Source organism: Furipterus horrens, unplaced genomic scaffold (genome assembly GCF_987537825.1).
Source record: "Furipterus horrens unplaced genomic scaffold, mFurHor1.1.pri manual_scaffold_2, whole genome shotgun sequence".
NCBI lineage: Eukaryota > Metazoa > Chordata > Mammalia > Chiroptera > Furipteridae > Furipterus > Furipterus horrens.
Window position 1 is genome coordinate 195,223,779 of NW_028327172.1, and position 22,608 is coordinate 195,246,386.

Consider the following 22,608-nt stretch of genomic DNA (forward strand, 5'->3'; position numbering starts at 1 on the left):
CATTTTTTAAATCGCTAAACCAGGGGGTGCCAGCGAGACGGTTCTTCAAAAATAATGAAAATTGAAAATGCACCACCAAGTCAGTCTCAGAAGTGTACTAATTAGATATTCAACAGGCATGAAAGAATAATTAAAGCCAAATAATGGTACGTCAATGAGACCGTGGTTTTGCTCAGGGAAGAAAAAGGAGTGAGGATGAAATTGCTTGTGGCTCAGGCTTCAAGGTAAGAAGTGCTCGTTCCGACTTACCAGGGCTTCATTTGTGCACTGAAACACGTAACAGACGAAATGAAAGCCTCCGCCTCCTGAGGACTCTCGGCAGATGAACCCGAAGTGGTCCACGTGTCTAATGCCCTGTGGGGGCAGGGCGAGAGGAAGGGACGTTCAGCTGAGTCCCGGAGAGGCATCACTGCCAGAAGGGCAAGTGGGAGTGTACGCAGCACAATGGGACAGAGCATCATAAAATTATTATTTCTTCAGGTATTTTAAATATCTAAAAACATCTCTCAAATGTGATGATTAGCATTATTCTTCTAAAATGTTACTCTGCTTATTCCCACCATAAGAGGAGATCTGAAAACTGGAGTTCTTAATGTTCATTTTAGCACTAAAAGGAATTGGAGAAAAGCTGACATGGGAAAACGAGAATTTCTCTTAGGTATTAAAGAATAAAAAGAGACTTGAAAAGCAAAAGCAGACCAGAGGTTAACGAAGAAGCACAATTGTACTCATACACACATATATACATGTGTGTACACATGCAAACACACACAGACACAAAGGTTAAAAGATATGATTTAAAAATGTGTATTTTTAAAACAAATGAGTAAATACTGAAGTAAACTTGTATGAAGAATGAGTCAAAAATTATAATCATAAAGAATAGAGAAGCTTTTAAAAATAAGATATTAAAGCCAGGACTCTATCATAGTTTCTTAGGAGCTCTTTTTAATAAATATTAATAGCTCAGCTTGTTTCGAAAGTACCAGCTAAGAGGCACCTTAATACAGATAAGACAGCATCCATAAATATTAATGTGTCAGCATCTCCTGAGAGCACCAGCGTGCAGAGGCATGAGTGCTACAAGCTGGAAGTTCAAATGATTATGTAAACTTATGAAGTGCATGCTTTAGGAAATCATAAAACCATCACATGAAAAGGCAAACATTTCACATTAATATTTCAACAGAAATAGCAAATCAACATAAAAGTTATGTGGAAAATCTCACTTTCAGATAAAGTATTTTCTAATAAATGGGCAATCACTGACATAAGCTGGTATCTCAATCAATGTTCTCCCACAGCCAAGTTAAGCATATGCTAGAGGTTACATCTCTGGGGAACAGGATTTGGAAAAACTTTTCCTTTGTAAATGATCTATTAAGAAACATTCTTTATTTTCACATTGGGGATGGGGATTCCCTTTTGAATCCTTAAGTAGATCATATTATAAATCAACAGTGGGATTTTCAACATCTTATTAATTCATGAGGAGTTAAGAGTTTAAAAAATAGTGAAACAATAATGTTGAGTGACTTTCATATTTGTTAGGAAGATCTTGAGTAAAACTGGTATAGCTTATTTACAACAGAGATTCTCCAAAATCTATGAAACACACCAGGAGGTTATCAAGAAAGAACTCAAGTATACAGTATTGTGAGTAAAACAGCCTCAAAAATAATCACTACCTATTATAATTTAAGAAAGAAGAAACAATGAGAATTGGTACCCAAAAAAGTTATGAATTTTTGTAAAGGAGAAATAAGCATCTATTTAAAAATATGTATTTATGTGTATATAAAACATCCACACAGACATACACATATATACACCTGGAAATGATCACTGGGGAACATTACCACCAAAAATTTTAAAAAATTAAAAGTAGGCCTATTTTTTCCAGGTTGTTTCTAAAAACAAAATTGTTAATTTCAATTATATTTACATTTTGCCTTAATATACCAAAGCAAAGGAGGAAGAAATGCAAGAACACAAATCAAGTACTTAGAACGCATATATCTTGTGACCTTTAGCGCTTCTGTTGAAGGACAGATATTAAAACAATTCATTAAAAATTCAACTGTAATTGAGCCAATAACCCAGCTCCACTTACCTGAGAGCAAAAGGAAATTTCCTTAAAATTTTTCTCCAATGCTATTTTTTTGGTGTCAGGACTGATGAGGTAAACTTCGGACTGACCAATCTTAAAAGACAAAGGAAGAAAGCAACCAGCTTTTCATGAAAGTGAAATTCGTATTTACCACACAAACTTTCTCATTTCATGACCTATGAAAATAAAGAGTAAAAGGGGCAAGTCCTATAGAATTCTGACTCTCTCACTGTAGAACAATCACTTCAAAGGTTGTAATTTATCTTACAGAGTTTGGGGAGCACAGGACAACTTAGGGCTGTCACCTACAGAGGACAGCTCTTCTTTGAGAGGGAAGGACCAAAAGTTAGCAACAAAAACTCAGCTCCCACACCCTGTTCCTCTTTGAGGAATCTTCCAGAAAACAGAGGCTCTCTTTTATAACTTCCCAAATATTTTTCTAATGACTTTTTACTGAAAAGTCTTTTGCATAAATCAACACTGTCTTAACTGATGCAGGTCAGCACACTAGACTTCATTATAGGACTGAGTTGCAATGGCCACCTGTTACCTGTGCTCCATCCCTCCCCCAGGGCCTTCTCTCCTGTTGCTTCCTGAACCCAGGATACTCTTCTAGATGTCTACACTGAAACCTTTGCTCAGTGAAAATCATTTCCTCAAAGAAGTTTTCCCTGATTCTCCAGACGCTCTTGCAGCATCCTCTACTTATCCTTTGCAGCATTTATCACAATGGCAATGAGATAATTACTTGCAATCACTTATTGGTCTCTCTTACTGGAATCTAAATTCCACTCAGGCAGAGACCACGTGTCTTGTTCACAGCTGTATTCCTAGTGTATTGCAAGGGACCCTGTACACAGCCGTCACACAATAAGTACTTGAAAAATAAATGCACCAACCAGCTTTCCCAATGACACCAAGAGAGATTTTTAAGAAATACAGATTAAAGCACAAGGCTGACTGTCAAATACTGCACTAGGTCTATGACGAAAAGAGGAAGAAATCAGCCCTCTTTACCCTGGCTCACTCTCTTGATCTTAAACCTGCACACAGCCATAGCCATTAGCCCAAGTAGCCAGCTTCCTGACCCCTTAGCCATCTCTCTGCCCTGAGTGAGGCACAAAAACAAAACATGATTATTTCAGATAATTTTGCTTTCTCTAGAATGTTGGTCAGCCTTAAGCTAAAGAAAGAAAAACAGAGAAGGGGGACTCAAGGAAGAATCAGTTCTCTGTATCCCCAGAGGCCAGCTCACTGCTGGGAGAGCTCCAAACCCTCAGGTCAGGCCCAGGGGACTCCCAGGGAGGCCAAGCCCAACCAGAAGAGCCCAGATCAGCATGGGACCCAGGAACCTCAACTGCCAGGGACAGCATCCCTGTCCATTCCTTTTCTGGCATTTGGACCATTATCAGTTTACCAAACTTGTAGGAAAAAAAGTGAGTAGGCAGTTGGCTAAACTAATATTTCAGTTTAGGTATAAATTTCAAAGATCATGTCATCTCCAATTCCAATTATCCTTATTAACAAAGGATAAATGCTTTATAAATTAATAAAAATAGTAAGGAAGGAGTATTTTCCAAAAAGATTCTGTTGAAATAGATTACTTGAAATTAATATACATTTTTAAAAATCCCTTTTTGGGCTTCTTTTACACATATTATCTACATTCTTTCCACGCTGGAGAGGAATCTTTGCAATCGGGTGCAGGAAGATAAACATTACACAAGGAAATGGATTTTCTTTATCTTTCCCCTTGATGATTTTAAAGGCTTAGGCCTAAAGCAGGAATTTTATCCTGAGAAAAAAATTATCCAGTATAAAAATATATGGATTCGCACGTAAATCCCAAAGCAAGTTACTATGCATCTTTGCCCAATAAAGCAGCCGATTTTCTTTTGAACACGGTATCTCAGACTGGGAATGAGCATGAGGCTGGGTGACATTTTACCGTAAAGAGCATAGTTCGATTTTCCTCGATATCTGTTGGCTGCACAAAATTGTGTCCACCGATGAGGTGGTTTTCAATGTCGCCTTCCTCAAAGGAGCTGAAGAAACGGTGACTTCGAAGGCTTCCATCTTGAAATTCCTTCTTATAGGCCCAAGAGCGCAGGCCAGGCTGCGAGAAGGATTTGCGCATGGGACAGCGGGCCTGCTCCGCATTCCCTGCAGGTTGCAGCACGGACCGCACCTTGTCCGTGAAGGAAAACCCCCCCGCAGGGCTAGGGGCCTCGGAATCTCTGGAGACCAAGTCGCCTTCGGCTTTCCTGCTGCAGCTGACGTGATTGAACTTCTCAATGCAGTCGTCGATCAGGGCCGGCGGGGCCTTCTTGTGCGCCACGGTCACCCGGCCACAGAAGAGCACCTCGAACTTCTTGGCGAATGTGTCGTCAAACTCCGACGGGCAGTGGAGCTCCTCCTGGCGGGCAATCTTTCCAGCCTGGCGGATGGAGCTGATGATCTCAGGCACCTGCCCAGAGAAGAAGGAGAGTTAAACTTGGAACACGCAGTAGCTGGTACCCCCGCGCACAGTGCTCTGCCCCTGGCTCCACCACACATGCTACTACATGGTGCCAGACAGAGGAGGGCTCACAGGGAATCTATGAGCTCCTTTTCTGCCATTTGTCTCCCTCTCAGTTTACCGAACTTCGAGAAAGAAGTCTGCCCTCCTATGGGCAGAAAAGACACAACTTTCACAATGAAGAAAGAACCATACTCATTAAGCACCTCTTACATCCAAGGGCTACACTAGAGGATTCACATGCTCAGAACATGCCGCAAGGTTGTCCACGGGCCCACAGACGCCTGACCAACGTGGCAATCTTTGGATCCAGACCGAGGCTGGTCTGACTCCAAAGCCAATAGGCCTCTCTGGAGAAGGCATCACCTCCCAGTGAGCTTTGTCTCCAATGTGGCTCACCAAAATACTACGCAGTTGCTCTAGAGTTCATGGCAGTGTACCTTGGAAAGTCTTCCTCAATAAAAGGTTGGGATGAGCATGACAAGACTGAAATAATCTTATAAAACATTTCTTCAAATCACAACGCCATTATTTTCTCCAAGGCCACATCCTACATTTCCTAATAGTTGAACAGTATTAACTGCAGAGCCTGGAGGTTTTAATCAAGGAGTAAGCAACCACGATGGTGTCATTATCATAGCAACACACTGTGGCTTCTACCCATGCAGACTCCAAAGCCCTTGGGTTCCGTGTAAAGTCACGATCCAGAGAACAAACAAAATGCTCTCCTGTGCTACTGTCATCCCGACTGCTACGCCCTCTCATCATTGGCTTACGACAAGGTGCTTCTGAGCAGAATCAGAGAGAAAGATGCATCTGTCCCATAGAGTAGCGTCCATGCAATCAATCATCTGGGTGATGCACATAGAGCCACACACCAAGACCAGACCAGCATGGATTCAACCTTCATAAGGAAGTGCCTACTTTTTGTCATGACCGAACACCCAAAGCTATTTTTTCCTTTTTTTCTTTGTAAGAAAATGTGATTTAAAGCCCAATACCCAAAGGGAAGGGAAAAAAACCTTTTTAACTCAGGTCAAAGATCAATATGTACAGTAAAGGGAGGTGGTTTTAATAGATTTTAAAGTATACTCATCCTCTGGGTTCATGATATAATCCCCAAAGACCCAAAGACTTGAAAGATTTTTCTCTCTGTGATTTTATATCAAGCACATCTCTGCCATAAAAGGTTATGATACATCCTTTCAAGGTATTTTATCATATAAAGAGTCAAAATACCTTTAGGAATATTTGATATTTTAAAAATTGATTACTGAAACTGAAATGATACTAAATAAGGTGAAATGTCAACAGACATCAACCATTTATCTAAACGATTTGCTAATGCTGGAGCTCATTCCTCTATGTCAAATAACTGCATCACATGGAGGCCTAAAAATGGTTCATCAATATGAAAAAAGACAGGACAAAATAAGAAAGAGGTAGGAAGTCTACGTTTCATTCATACCTTTGTCAACATGTCACCCCAGGACACTGGCAAAAACAGCCTGTTATTTTCTTTGAAAAAAATATGTTTGTTACAATTTTTGAGTTAAAAGTTGTTTCTGTGACGTAAAGAATAATGTTGTTTTTCAAAGACAAATAACCAATTTGTTCAAGCAAAGAATCTTGTCACTTTTCTGAACAAGTGTGTGAAATTATTTTATCAGGAGTCATGTGAGTCTTTCCAATTATTAACCCCAGTCTCTGAACAGAAAATTAAAAGCTTACTCAGTTTTTTGAGGTTCGTTAAAATAACTGACATTTCTGTATGCTAGACATACACTGCAACTGAAGTGAGTGATGGTGCCTTTCATTATATGTCAATGGTGAGAGAGAAGGTGTGAAGTCGCACGCATTTACGGTGACTCAGTAGTAAATGGCACAGACCCAACTGAGACACAAAGTAGAGAACGTGATAGTCTCCTTGGTCACAGGGTCAGAGAGGCTGTAAGGAGTGCACTGTACCTTGGTCAGGGTTCAGCTGTGGTAGCTTTCCAGCCACCAGTTGCTTCCATACATTAATCGAGATCTTAAAATGACACAAAGCTCAGTGCCCGCCTCTCCTTGCTCTGGTGAGTTATGTGTGATGTGGGTATAAAGGAGATAATTGAGGTTAAAAAAAATCACTGGAATCCTGACCAGAAGAATGTGACAATTTCGGAATATTTGAAGACATCCTGCCAAACACAGTTCTAGCAACAAATAATAAGCAGTTAAAAATCTAATGTTTAAAGGTTACTATAAATCATTCAAGTATAATATGAGAGTATTTAAATTTTTTAAAAAAGGGCTCTGAATGTATGTAGCTGTGTAAACCTCTATTGACTGTTTAGTTCCCTTTACCAGAACAGACCTGGGCACTGCTTTCTGAAAAATGAGGGCATAATGGCCCCTTGTGAGGAAATCCTGAATTCCCCATTCTTTGTAACTCTGTCCTGGACTCACCTACACTGTTACTTGTTACGAGAGAGAACTGGATCATTTACTTCACTTATTTCCAAACATTTTTCCAGGTATGAGTCGATGCCAGGAGGCAGGGATTCAGAAACGTGAGATGTATGCACAGCAGCCCTGCTTGGGAAGGGAGTGGGGTGACGGATAACTCGCATGGGTCTGCTGGGAGCTGAGCTAACAGCAGCACTGAAGATCGAGAGAAAGGATGGATAAAGGACTCTGGAAGACAGAATCCAAAGGACTTGGAGATCACCTGGAAGGAGGAGGGGAGGGTCCTGAAGATGGCACAGGACTTGCAGAACTCTGGCTTAGACTTCTTGGCAGATGACTGTACTCTCAGCCCAAGTCAGGAGTACAGAGGAGAAGCAGGCCGGGGGAGATACTACAACGAGTTCTGCTTTTGTACATGTCGAGTAAAGACCAGGACGACCTGAAAGTAAAGGCATCTAATGGGCAGGTGGACAAATGAGCCTGGCCCTTAAGACAGGAGATCTGGATTTGGATGTCAACACCTTAGAAATAGAAAAAGGGAAAGTAAAGGAAGGGAGCAAAGATGGGACCTTAGGATATAACAACATTTTGGCAGAGAAGTAGGAAGGCAAGGATGACATCAGAGGTACCAGGGAAGCCAGCACTTCGGCTTCAGGAAAGGGAGAGGAGGCGACTGAGAATACAGTATTCCCTCACTTATCATGGGTATTATGTTCTAGACGCCCCCGCGATAGGTGAAAATCCACGAAGTAGGAACCTTACATTTATTTTAGTATTTATATATATTTTAAGACTTTATAAACCCTTCCCACACAATTATAAACCGTTCCCAGTCCCTTATTAACCTTTTCCATTCCCTTGTTAACCTTTTCCACACTTTCATAAACATTACTTATGTCCTTAAACATATTCTACACTCTTAACTTTAACAACATAACAACGTAACTTTAACAACATACATATACAGTATCGCAAAATCCCGTGATATAGCGAAAAATCCATGATAATTAGTTAAATATAATATTTTTTTAGATCCCATGATACAGTGAGGCCGCGATAAGTAAACCACGATATAGAGAGGGACTACTGTAAACCAACGGCTGAGACAGGTCTGTGGGAGTTGGCAGCTTGTAGAGATACATAAAAATAAAGGGGGAATGCCAATACTAACCCCCAAAAGAAGCAAACTTAACTGAAAATGTCTCTGGGGCCCGGACTAGTGGGGCTCTGTGGATTGAGTGCCTCCCTGTGAACCAAAGGGTTGCTGGTTCGATTCCCTGTTAAGGGACATGCGTTGGTGCGAGCCAGGCCCCCAGTTGGGGCTGCGCGAGAGGCAAGCAGACATTGATGTTTCTCTCCCTCTCTTTCTTCCTCCCACCCCCCTCTCTGAAAATAAATAAAAGTTTTAAAAAAGTCTCAAGGTCAACTTGAGTCTCTACAAGAACACATAATTCAAGTTACAATATTTACAAATACACAGACCCTTTTAGGGCAAATACGCTGAGGCCAATGGAATTTATTCCCACTGATATGATCTGGGTACTTTTAACAAAAATCTTTTTATAGTTTACTCGCAGCAATAATATCTACGTCACTGCTGCCTGATAAGCAGAGAAAGTAAATCAAAATTAACCAAAGCTAAAACAAGAATCTGAAAAACATTTCACTGGAATAAATTCAATCGGGTTTAAGGTCTGGTTTTATTTCCTTTTGCATTAGGAATCACAACAAAAAGGAATCATCAATAATAAAGAGGCCCTGTGTAGACATGAAATTTTACTGACCTGCTCTTCTGTTGACCTATTTGAGTTTATACTAAAGCTCGATTTTAAAGTAAATCTGCACTTATTTCATAACCAAAACAAGGGTCTTTTGAATTCATAAACTAAAAATGCATGGTATAGCATGGAGTTCCTGCAGCAAGCTTAAATGACTATTGTTTTTTATTAAGTAGCTGAAAGTCAGAAATGTTCATTTCTGTAAACAAAGCCCTTATTTAAACATTTGGGTCAATTTTCTTTTTAAGGATTTAGGGATTTTAAAGGATTATAAACACAATGCAAAGTGTAATTTTATTCACAAGAACTTAGGAAAGAACTCCTGAAACAAAATTTAGAATGAAAAGTCATTTTACTTTACACTTTTGTTTTTCTGCCAACTAGTAACAAATACATATTAACCGAATCTAAAGAAGCCTGCATATGTTTTAAAATTCTAGCATTTTTTTCCTGTTATTTACATTGAAACATTCCAAAACTGCAAAAATATGACAGGCCACACTGTACTTTGTTCCTTGGGTGATATGTTTGCTTACTGCAAGGGGTTAAAAACAAGCACATCAAACAGAAAATGATTATTCAGCATAATTATTTCCAGAAGGAACAGCCTAGTTTTTGTTGGCAATAAGTGTGTTTTTTTTTAATTTGTTGGTGATAAACAAGGTAAATAGGGGAGGAAAAACTAAGTAAAATCAAGTATTTCCTATTGCCTCACTCTATCTTAAATCATTTAAAGAGACTAAAACACCTGTCTGACAGTATCTAGACAGGACATGTGTGGATGCTTATATCCAACAGTTTGGCCTGCTGAGATCAGATTCAACACAAAATGTAAAAACACCTCATACAATGAATAAGACATGATTCCTCCTGACCTGTGAGGCTTGCCATGCAAGAGGTAAGAGACACGTCTAAATATGTGACTTTCAATATAATGTGGCAGATGCTAGAACACAAGTGTGAGCCGGACACAGAATGGGTGCCAGAGATGGCTGGTCCTGAGCAGAAAGGCCTCAGCTCCTGCTTTGTGCTTACAGTTAGCCACGAGGCCAGATGAGCGTGTTACATCTTCCCTAGCAAGAGATCAGATGTGCTCATTAGCAGTCTGGCACATACGAAATGCTAACGACTGCTAGCCCCTAACATGGGGCCACACACCCTCACCCATTCGCATCTTTCATCATGTGAAATAGTCGCAGTGTTCGGCTTCCCTAGCTCTGAAACGGCAAACTGGATAACCACAGCTTTCAGACCACATGGAAAGAGTCTGTGCAAACACAAAGCTCAGAGTCATGCTCTAAAATAATTATTTCAAAGGCTTACCACAACTTTTTGATTAAACCAACACATTTCTGCAAACCTATAAAACAATGAGACTAAAATCCAACCCAAGAAGTAATTTAAAGCTGCAGAAGCAAACAAAAGAGAGAGGCAGAAGGTAAGAAAGGAAATGCAAGAGTGGAAGAAGATATCACTGAAAGATTATGAAATTATTTTGTAAGTTTTCTAAAACAAGTTTTAAAGTCAAAACATTTTGACTGGTTAATATAAATACTGACAGAAATCACGGAATAAATCGTTGAATGTTCAACCTGGAAACATCAGTCCTCCAAGTCCAACCCTCTTCATTGGGTGTATTTATTCACAGTTCAAATGTGGCTGCACATTAGAATTGCCAATATTAAAAAAAATGAATGTCTAGCCCTGCCCAGTGTAGATGAAGCAGCCAGTTGGTTTGATGATGGGGTCGTGGCACCTACAGTTTTCAGAAGCCCTCACAGTTCTAATGGGAGGACTCTCAGACTTATCACCTGCCCTTTGTCATGCCCGGGGTAAGGAATGCCACCTCCTCACCCTGTCCCCCACACCATCATACCCCAAAAGACTGATTGTAAGACTTCAGCCCAACTACACAGACCATGCTTACAGCCGAGATGAACAAACTAGTGAAGACAAAAACACAGAATCTCTACCCAGATGCTTGATGAGCTGTTTGTAGCACTTAAGGGCAAATTTGATTGGCAAATAAATTCACTACATTTCCAAGGTCTCAGCTAATTAAATGCATGAGAAGGAATGCCTTATAAAAAAAAATGTAATTTTGATAAAAGTCTACTTCAAAATGATCTCTCAAAGATTAGGAATTACAAATACAATGAACTAGCAGTGAATAATAGCAATCACTCAATATTAGTTATGCATGTTACAAACTCTTTGAAAAGGGAAACTGGGGTCCCTTTTCTGTTGGGTTGGTCAAAAAGCCTGTTATGTTTTTTCTGCATGATCGCTCTACTAGCGTTTAGTTGTCTTTAACTTCATTTGAAACAATTTTGTTAGATTGTATTGTGACAGCTGTCATATCAGCATGCAGTTTTAAAAAACTTATCAAAATTGGTGAATTTTTGTGAAGCCATTTGAATACTGAAGATGGAAGAACATATGCAACATTTTTGGCATATTATACTTTATTATTTCAAGAAAGGTAAAAATGCAACTGAAATGCAAAAAAAGATTTGTGCAGTGTATGGAGAAGGGGTGGTGTCAAAGCAGTTTGCGAAGTTCCTTGGTATTACTGACATTTTGACCAAATAATTCTTTGCTGTGGGGCTGTCTTATGCATTGGGAGAAGTTTAGCAGCACCCCTGGCCTCTACTCACTAGAAGCCAATAGCGGGAGATAGATGACATACTCAAAATATCCAAATCAATAAAGTTACTGGTGAAAATGAAAAATGCATCTTTCATTTTATGGAAAAAACTAAACGAACTTTTTAGTCAACCCAATAAAACCCTAGTGCAGGTGGCAGCAATTCCAGCCCAGGGCGTCCACAGCAGAGATGGGCCCTGGCTCACCAACAGCTGCACACAGGGACAGCCACAGCATTTCTAACAGTTGAAAACCAGAAACGACCCACTGTCTATCAATAGAACTGAAAGTACGCAGCACAGGCACACAATCGGAAACATGTAGGATGAGAATAAACAAGCTATTCTGTGCGCGGTAACATGGGTAACTGCTCAAATATCACGATGAATGAAAACGCCTGTGAGAATCAAAAGGTATGATTCCATTTTTGCAAAGGTTCGAAAGAAGCAAAACTAAACTATATGATAGGAGGGAAGATAGTGATTATTTCTGGAGGATGAGTGACTGGGAGGAGGGCCTCTGGGTGCTGGCTATGCAAGATTATTTAAACTGTGAAGTTCACTTAGTACATAACATGTATAATTGTATGTTATAGCGCGATAAAAATTTTGCAAAGGAATATTTTCATAGGTGTGATCGAATTTGAGGGAGAAGTGTGGGATAAACTAACCCCAGGTTATCCAGCTAATAAGCAGGAGGGCCAGGAATCACCTGCTGAGGCTAAGAGATCCTCTTTCCACCTCACCGAGACTTTGCTCTCAATTTAGAAAGACTTTCCAGTCCCTGCGGTGCACCGCATGGTTTTTGCTCTGGTTTGGGATTTATTTTTTTATCTTTTGTTTTGGCCTTATATAAACTCTATCCCCCTTTCCTCTAATAATAAATACTATTTCACCCCACTCCCATTCTGATGGGTAGGGGGGACACGCAGGCCCAGCCCCACATCACGGGGGCTGGCAACCCTGGATGAAGCCCACCAGCATACTCTTGTATCCCACCCCACTACACAGTCATTCAGGGGTGCGCACATAACTCAGCCCACACTAAGGACTGCTAGGCCTCGGCGCTTTATGGAATTAGTAGGAAAAAAGAAACTTGCTGTTGCTCCAGCCCAGTCATTCTCCAGCAGGAGCCATTCTGCTCCCCCAGTGGGTATCTGGCAATGTCTGGAGACATTTGCTGCAAGTGAAGGGTGAGAAACGCCATTAGGCCAGCAAGGCTGCCACACGTCCCACAGTGCTTAGCGGAGGCTGGAGAGCAGAATTGTCCGGCCTAAAATGTCAGCAGTTCTCAGGCTGAGAAACCTGGCTCTTGGACTTAAGAGTTCTGAGGATATACGCCTGGAATTGCAGGTGTCACTGCGCATAAATGCATGCCAGAGACTTCCAGAGGAGGTGAAGTAAAGACAGGGAGAAAGAGAATGGAAAAGAAAGGGTGAGAATGGTAGTTCTGATACGCTTGAGGACCTGGATCCAGCTACACCTGAAGCCAGTACACTGGGACTTTTGGTCAAAAAATCCTTTTTTTGATTATGCCATTTTACACTGGGGGTCTGTCACTTGAAAGTAAGAGTCCTGTTAACACTCCTGCTATGTATAAAACTTCATGCCAAATTCTACTGGGAACACAAAGAGAAATCACACTTAGATCTTCTCTTTTGGGGAACCCACAGAAGGAAGAAACAAATACGCAAATGACTAAACAAAGTGGCGGCTAAGCGCTGCAGGAGTCGAAGTGCTCGGGGGGTTAAGAAGACAGAAATACAAACTCAGTATGGAGTACGTTTCAAATAAATTATTATGAGCAAACGGGGTGATTTAACACACTCTGCTTTTCTTAGACTGAAACTAGCCACCAGAGACCCCAGGGAGTCTGAATGGACTCAATTTTTTTCCCTCTATAAAAGGGAATATATGAAATTTTAGATCATATCAAAAAATGTTCAGAAGGGGTCAAAGTGGAATTCACGTTTCAATGACTTGTTTACACATGATTCCCAGGCCCCCTGTGCTCCCTGCTGTGTAGAATGAGAAAAGATTGCAATCACATGTAACACAAAAGGACTAAACAACAGGACCAAAAAGCATAGGTTCTTTGCAAAGGGTCTGCGTGGTGCCTCACACATAGATCTAAATGTGCCACTCAAAGGCGATTCCGGTTCTCTCGGAAGGCAATCTTCTTCCCCTCGCACCAGGGCCCACGTCTGAAGTCCAACTGGTGCCGGTCCTCAGTGACAGCCGCTGGAGTGGCACGTGGCCTTGCCCTCCCTCCAGGTTCACACCCCTCCTTTGCTTACCTGTAAGCAGAATCCACCTTAACAGAAAACACAGCAAAGGAATGCTCTGGGTCTCAGCCAGACCTTCCATGGCAGGCTTTTTTCCTTTGGGAAAAGAGAAGGCTTTGCTTTCCCCCTAAAGGAATTGAATGGGAGAGAGCTCCCTGTGCCAAAGTGTAGGGCTCTGAGCCTCGGCAGCAAGCAGCAGCGCTGTCCCCATGGAGGCTGTGCTGTGACTCAGAATCCAGGTAACACAGTGTGAGGCTTGGAGCAGCACCATGCAGGCCAGACACAAACTCGGGAGGGGACATAATACTCACTGCCAACACCATAGGTCCGAACTCTACTTCCCAGTGTAATGTGTAAATACCCAAGACTCATGTGTAACCAGCCCCAGACAGCACCTGAGTTTCATTCTGTGTACGTATAAAAAATCCTGAATGGATTCACCTTATGAGAACGGAGACAGCTACTGGAAAATGTAGGCTTTGCTCTTGAATCCGTTCCCTCCTCATCCCTTTGCTTTAAGAGGAAAATACAGCATACGATGTTTCCCTCAAGGACTTCTCCTGGTGTGTACACTCTGGTCCCCCCCCACCCCCCGGGCCTGGGCTCCCAAGCCACCTCCAGCCGAGGAGCCTCTAGGCCAAAGGGGCTGACATCTCTGGGCTGAACTGAAAAGTTAGTTGTTTTATGAGCAAGACCTTTGGTGGGCAGGCTGCTACTGAGCAGAAGGGACAGAAAAGAGGACTGCCTGGAGCTCTGCCTCTGACCCTCTTCCAGGAGCCTCGAGGTTAAGCAGGCTGGGCTGTGGCACCTTGCCTTGGTGGGAAGGCCAACCTCAAGAACCAAGGAAAACAAGTACTGATTGTCTGACCACTAGTCAATAATCCAGCCACCCTTCAAAACACTGCAGTAGAATGCATTCATTAGTCGTGTTTTATTTCCAATAACTAGCTTAACATACTACCATGTGTTGTATAAGAAAATAAAAATGGGGGTGGGGATGGGCAGGGCAGTGGAGAGCAATGGAGGGGAAATTGGGACAATTGAAAAAGAACGACAGTAAAATATAATTTAAATATATATATGTGTGTGTGTGTGTGTGTATATATATATATATATATATATATATATATATATATATAGAGAGAGAGAGAGAGAGAGAGAGAGAGAGAGAGAGAGAGAGAGAGAGAGTCATCCCTAATCCGAGCCCACAACTATCCGCAGTTAACAGTTTGGTTTTTCTTGCATGCGGTTCTTTGTGTATACTAAGTGGTCATTTTCTTTACAAAAAAAAGAAAGGGACAGTGCCCTGGAACTTATCATCATGGGCATATAGCATTGACATGTCAACCCATATAGATCCACGTCGTTCCTTTCCGAGAACCACAGCATCAACTTCATTCACTGCAAATATGAAGTCAGGTGGACAAAAGGCCCAGTGGAGCCCACCCCAGACTCCTTATCCACAAAACCACATGCAAGATAAATGGTTCTATTTAGCCACTAAAAACTAAAACAATAAGTAACTGTACCTAAAGGCAATGAGCTTGTTATTATTCCAAATACCTTTCAGTACAGAATGCTAATAAATGACACAAATTCAGTCTCTATCAGCCAGCAGCAGGTAATGCCAATCGTTGAAAGGTTTTACCCCATTTCCAAGCATCCTGTAGGCAACAGAACCCTCCCCTACCGCGCCCACCCCCAACTTTCCAGCGACCCTAAATATTCAAGAGTAGGAGCTCAGATGAAACTAGAGCTGAGGGAGGAGAACACAAGGACCCACAGGAGAGAGCGGAAAAGCCACTACACAGGTCTCGGTGTGGCAAGCAGTTGTGGCCCACTTAGGGCAGTCCTACAAACTTCGGAGCATAAAACACCTGAGTGCTTGAACGTCAGCTCCAAGAGAGGAGGATCACTGTCTATTTTGCTCACTAACGTAGCCCAACGTGCCTAGGGCAGTACCTGACACACAGCAAGAACTCAATAAATGTGTTCAATATGGGAATGGTGCAACTGAAAATAACACTTCAGTGCATTCCAGGTTTTTCAGTGATGAGAAAGAAATAGCTCTAGTAGACTTCAGAAGAGAATCATGATGAATCTTGATACCCCCACCACAGTGCCTGCACATAGTATGCATGCAACAAATATATGCAGAAGAAACGAATCATGTAAAAATAGTAAACCAGAAACACTGGGACTAAGTCCTTTGGATTATGAGATTTTTTTAGACAGCTGAAGACTGACCGTTCTAAGTGCCTAACCTATTTTTATCTTAACCAAGTTTGGATGGGAATCAGATCGTGTATTTTTTCAAAGTCTATAGAGCAGCGGTTCCCAACCTTTTTGGCACCAGGGACCGTTTTTGTGGAAGACAATTTTTCCATGGACCGGGGTGGGGGGGATGGTTTTGGGAACCTGTGCGGCCGAATTCCTAACAGGCCTGGACCAGGAATGGCCCAAGGTTCGGACCCTACAACAGAGAATGTAGTTTAACCCTTTCGTGGGTGGTGAGCACACATTATGCCATGACCACAAGAGCTACTGAGCTTGTGCTAAATCGTGTGCGGGTCTGGGGCAACAGGCAAGGCTGTATGAGATTAGTAGGCATCTGAGGTTGAGAGACAGTGTCTCAGCCTTTAATTATATACCCCAAATTCCTACCAGTCCTCCCTAAGCAAATGTTGGCATGCCCCCTCTCAAATGCACCCCAGGGACCAAAGCAGAGGCTCCTAAACTCTTTGTGTTACAGACCCGTCTGATAGACCCCTGTGGACCCTTCTCAAAATAAGGTTTTTACATGCAAAAAATAGAACACAAGGAAATACAACAGAACTCAATTATACTAGAAGGGAATTACCCAAATAATTACAACATAGGATTATGCGTTTATCGCCATATTTAACACAATCTAGATGCAAGTCAGTTAATTGCTGAGTTTCAAAGTAATGATGAGCATAGACAGCATTTTTTAGAAATGTGTAACAACTGCAGTGCAGCATAAAAATAACTGACTTTACTGGTGTTACTGTCCCAGGAGCTGCTTATGCCACTGGGTTTCATGACTATATTCATAATTGGAGACAATGTTCAATTTCAGTAAGAAGTTAGTAAAAATGAAGATGTAGTTTTCTCCGCTACCCAAGTTCATGGGCACCCACCCCTGACTTCCATCCTCAGATCCCAGGACTAAAGGAAGCCCAGGGAGCCAGGAGAACAAATTATAACTCAAGGCTAAGATAGATCAACCCCACCGACAGTCATCTCCCCTGGGACCATAGGTGTATACATTGCATATGTGAAGAATGCAACAAAGCCACTCCCCATTCCAAGGCAAACACAAAGCCAACCAAACATGAGAAAGCGGCCCCAGAAGCCATCAAAATCTGCAAAGAGAAATTTAAATGGCATGATGCAGTCAATAAGGAAAGAAAATTCTAATTGGGAAAACTCAAGTGTCCATTAGTTAGAGTTATGGGATTAATTTCTACATAATGTAAATGCTTCATTAATATAAAGACATTCCATCTTTTCAAATGTTACAAATACTCAATTCTGATGTGGTTATTTTTTGCCTAGTTAGTCCTTGAATATGATAATTTAGTCTAACATACAAATGAAAATTATTTTCAATCAACTTTCTATTATCCTTTGCCAGTGGGAGAATTAAAAATCCATGACAAAAAAAATACCTTTCAGTCCTCATTTCAAGAAACTGTTATTTGGGTTGCAGCTCACATTTGACAACTGTAGGCGAGTAGGGCACCCTTGACTCTAGAATGCTCTTCCATTGATGCTCTCTATAACCCGGCTCTTCCAGATCCAGTTCAAATACCTCCTCTGCTCCATCACCCAGGTTCCCAGGCCCCGAGCCTTCAGAGTATATCTCCCACACCGTACTTTGGCTGGGGGTGGGATGCTGTTGGGTTCATTCCTGTGGACCCTGCAGGCCTGTGTCAGGGTGTTTATCGACCACACATACTTTAATGAGGCAAATAAATGGTTATTTTCTGTTTCTCCACCTTGAAGTATAAAGTGAATAACGTAATGTTAATTCACCTCAACTTAAATATATTTACTTGAAAATTCACCAGGGTACTGTGGGTGAACTTGATAGTATGCCATGAAAGAAAGAAACAAAATGACTTGATTTTCTAACCTTCCCTAATATTAGGAAGAGAAAGTGTGACCCCAGTATTTCATATACACACTGCCACTGCCGGGAAAAAAGCTCAGCTTCTGATGCCTTCATTTGAATCTAGTTAGTATGTATTTCAGGCACTGATCACCACTTATCAAAGCCAACTATGTGCCAGACGCTGTGCTTTCCGCAGATTTGCTCACTGAATCCTCATACCAACCGTCTGAAGAAGACAGCAATATTTCCATTTCACAGGAACATTTAAAGGGCCCACACAGTCCTGGAAAGTAACTACCAGAGCAACAGCTAGGTGGGTGCCAGTTGCATATGGGAAGTGGGAGAAGTGACTGGAAACCGGGCGAGTGCCAAGCAAGCCTCCAGCAGCCAGGCAGCTGCACTGTTCCCTCTCCAACCTCTCCCTCACACACACAGAGCCATGAAGCAGTGAAGTGAGTTGCCTCACCCTGGCAATTACCTTAGGCTCCACCCTGTACAACGTTAACAGTTGCCAAGACTGGGAGACAGAGTAGCTCTACCTAATACACAGAAACAAAAACAGGGAGGCTACCAAATTAAGGAGAGAGAGAAATAGGGCTCAAATGAAAGACCAGAACAAAACCCCAGAAAAAGAATTAAATGAAACAGAAATAGCCAACCTACCAGATGCAGAGTTCAAAATACTGGTGATAAGGATGCTCAGAGAACTCACTGAGTATGGCAAATGCATAAGGAAAGAAATGAAGGCTACACTAAAGAAAAATTCACAGGGAACCAACAGTGAAGGGAAGGAAACCAGGATTCATATCAATGATTTGGAACATAAGGAAGAAATAAACAGTCAACCAGAACAGAATAAAGAAACAAGAATTCAAAAAAATGAGGATAGAATAAGGAGCCTGTGGGACATCTCCGAAAGTGCCAATATCCAAATCACAGGGATGCCAGAAGGAGAAGAGGAAGAGCAAGAAATTGCAAACTTACTTGAAAAAATAACAAAGAAAAACTTCCCTAATTTGGCAAAGGAAATAGACACACAAGTCCAGGAAGCACAGAGAGTCCCAAACAAGTTGGACCCAAAGAGGAATACAACAAGACACATCTTAATTAAAATGCCAAAGGTTAAAGATAAAGAGAGAACCTTAAAAGAAGAAAGAGAAAAGAAGAGAGTTACCTAGAAATGAATTCCCATTAGATTGTAGGTTGATTTCTCAAAAGAAACTTTGCAGGTAAGAAAGAGCTGGCAAGAAGTATTCAAAGTAATGAAAAACAAGGACCTACAACCAAGATTATTCTACCCAGCAAAGGTATCATTTAGGATGAAAGGGAAGATAAAGTGCTTCCGAGACATGGTAAAGCTAAAGGAGTTCATCATCACCAAGCCATTATTACACGAAATTTTAAAGGGACTTACTTAAGGAAAAGAAGCTCATAACTATGAATATTAAAATGACAATAAACTCACAACTATCAACAACTGAAAACAAAAGCAAAAAAGAAAACTAAGCAATCAACTAGAACAGGAACAGAATCATAGATAAGGAGATCATTTGGAGGGTTATCAGTGGGGAGGAGGAGGAAGGGAGATAATGAGTTGGGGGAGGTACAGGGATTAAGAAGCATAATCGGTAGGTACATAATAGATAGGGGGATGTTAAGAATAGTATAGAAAAGGAAGAAGCCAAAGAACTTATATGCATGACCCATGGACATGAACTAAGGGGGGATGGGATTGCTGGAGGGAAGTAGGGTACCAGGTAGAGTGGGGGCAAAGAAGGAAAAATTGGGACAACTGTAATAGCGCAATCAATAAAATGTACTTAAAAATATATATACATAATAAGTTATTTCAATGTATAAGTGAAATAGCTTACATTTCCACATGTCCCCAAATCCTTCTCTATATAACACACTAAAGCTTTTAAATCATGAAAAGCAATCTGAAAAATATACTTCAATATCTTTGGAAACTAAAAACTTTAGCTTATAGTCTAAAAGCAATATTTAAGACCATCCTTGTATATGCATAGGTACTTAAGACAAAAATCTGTAGCTTAAATCAAAACTTGTGGTAACAGTAAAAACTGATCTCTTTTATGAACAGTTCAAACTTCAGTTTAGACAAACCATTAGCCTCGTTAATCAGATAAACACTCCTATTACTTCCTAGGAAATGCAGTAAAATGAATGCGATTCAAAATATTACATGTATGGGCATAGTAGGGAATCATGTGGACAACAATGTTAATTTTTTAAACATAGAATCATTTCTAGCATAGAGCTACCCCCCCACAAACATGGTGCTTTTGTTCATATTATTAAAAGTCAAAATTCTGTCCGCCTCCACCTCGCAGACAAAAGCCCAGGGTAGCAGACTTCAGAAAGCCAAGCATGGGCTGGATCTCAGCCCCTACTTTTGCCCTTGGCTGGGTGCCATATGCAACCTGCACAAACATACAGAGCAGCCCAGTCACAGCCCTGTCACCAACATCTGTGAGGCCCGTGATCGTTTCCAAGCAAATGTTAAAAATTCAAAGATATTAATGCATGACTGCCAGAATGAGTTCTGGTATGTCTTACAAATATAACTGACCCTTGTACTATTTTCAATCAGCAGTTAGAAGCCCATGATGCAGAGAGCAGACTGTGTATGCACTGACCTACACCCTTTTATACAGTGGACTTGAGCATCTGTGGATTTTTTTTATATGCAAGGGGTCCTGGAACCAATCCCCAGTGGATACCAAGGGACAACTTAAGTTTTGGGAGAGTCAAAAATTATATGCAGATTTTCAACTACTCACAAGGTCAGTGCCTCTAAACCCACACTGTTCAAGGGTCAACTGTATAGCAATCATTTACAGTTTTGAAGTATACACAGTAGCTTTTACAGCATTAACTACATTCCTAAAAAAAAAAAACCTGTCACATATGTTCAAGAATCCTGAACTTCATTCAGATGAGTAGTAGAAATAGGCCTTTAGCTCTTATCACTTTATTGTTTTTCTTGAAATAAACTATCTTACCAAGTAACCACTCTCCTCCTCTTCTTTAATCTTGATCAACAAGCAAATCACAACTTTGGCCAGTATAGGATATTAGTTAGAAGTTGTCTAATCTATTTTCCACTTAACATATTTTATACTTTACGTAATACCAAGCATAACAGTAACAGTATTTGCTTCTCCTCAGAAGTTATGTTAGATAACTTTGATGAATGTGTATAAAACTCAAGTTGTATCATAGCACATAAGACCTCAAAAGCAGAATTAAGTGGCAAATAGTTTCTCCCTGGTTTTAGAGATGAAGGGACTCAATCAAAGCAATACACAAGATAAAAATGAAACAGCATAAAATTGCACATAGAATGAAGTTGTCCAAGTCTGGATGCATAACCAGCATCTGGCCTTGTTACAGAAACAGGGGAGTCCAAAAATCCCCAGTTTGCAGCTGGGGGATGGGGAGAAGGAAGCAGCTTTCAGAATGCCTCCATAATCCTGAGGTTGGTGGCTAGTGTCTTTTTTATGCAAAATGGCTTTAATGCATCCAAAGCCTCAGGTAGATGGGAGGAGTCTTGAACCAGGGGACGGTATGGAGAAAGCACACAGAGCCTACGTCAGGTTCTGTGAATGGTCAGAACTGTTTGCAACGCCCACTACGTCAGAGGACGCAGTCAGGGATATATAAGCAGCTGCGGACATTTTGGCTCTCTCTCTCTCTCACTTGAGCGCTAGCTCTCGCTCTCTCGCTCTCTCGTGTGCTCCCTCCACGTGGCTTGGTGAAGGGGCCTTCTCCATGTGGCTTGGAGAAGGGGTCTCCAGGCTGCTTTAAGAAGAGGCTCTTGCCAGACTGCTTGGAGAAGGAGAGGAGATCCATGCGGTTTGCAGGAAGAAGGCAGTTTGCAAGGAGGCTGAGAATCCAGGCGGTTCTGCATTTAGAGCTGGAGGGCACCACAGCACAGAAAGGACCTCCCCAATCAGAATTGAGTGATCGGCAGCTGCTGTTAAAGCTGAACTGTGTTTGGAAAGTAGGGAAACGGTTTCTCTAACTTTCCTAAAACTAGCCTGGTTTGGTAGGGGGGGAGGCAAGGATATGTGTTTGTGGGTGTTTTAAAGAGCGTTAAGACTTAACAACAGAAATCCGCGAATAACTAAATCTATATAACTGTTAAATAAACAATTCTTTTTCTTTTCACCAAACTCTGGTATTAAGAGTCATAATTTTGGCGGCAGGCAATCGGGCCCCTAACTAAAGAGCCTGTGGGTTTGTTTTCAATTGGAGCAGCCCAGGGGTTCTGTAACAGCCTCAGCTAACATTTCTCTTCCGCCCTGACCTGCCTATGGCCCCCAATGTGTGGGAAACAATATTTGATCTTTTCCAAGCACCCCTCCCTGGCCACCACCTCCAAGGCCACTTACTCTGAAGGAAATGAATTATAACATTGTTTTTTTTTAATTTTTCAATTACAGTTTATATTCAATATTATTTTTTATTGGCTGGTTGACTTGAAAGAAAGAGAAGGGTCACAGAAAGAAAAAAACGTTGATTTGTTGTTTCGCCCATTCATGCATCTATTGATTCCTTCTTGTATGTGCCCTGATCTGCGATCGAACCCACAACCTTGGCGTATCAGGACAATAGTATAACCAATTGAGCAACCCAGCCAAGGCCCATTCAATATTATTT

The 22,608-nt window shown here is 41.3% G+C and overlaps 1 protein-coding gene across 1 annotated transcript in view; it reads right to left on the bottom strand.

The window, feature by feature from the left end:
- The window catches only part of TBC1D1 (TBC1 domain family member 1), a 203,238-nt gene that overhangs the window by 100,342 nt on the left and 80,288 nt on the right, over positions 1–22,608 (bottom strand). Inside the window, exons 3-5 of the mRNA XM_090266989.1 lie at positions 4,059–4,577; positions 2,114–2,203; positions 250–354 (exon numbers count right to left, since the gene is read on the bottom strand). Of these exons, the coding sequence (XP_090123115.1) occupies positions 250–354; positions 2,114–2,203; positions 4,059–4,577 (714 nt within the window). The remainder of the gene's footprint in view (positions 1–249; positions 355–2,113; positions 2,204–4,058; positions 4,578–22,608) is intronic.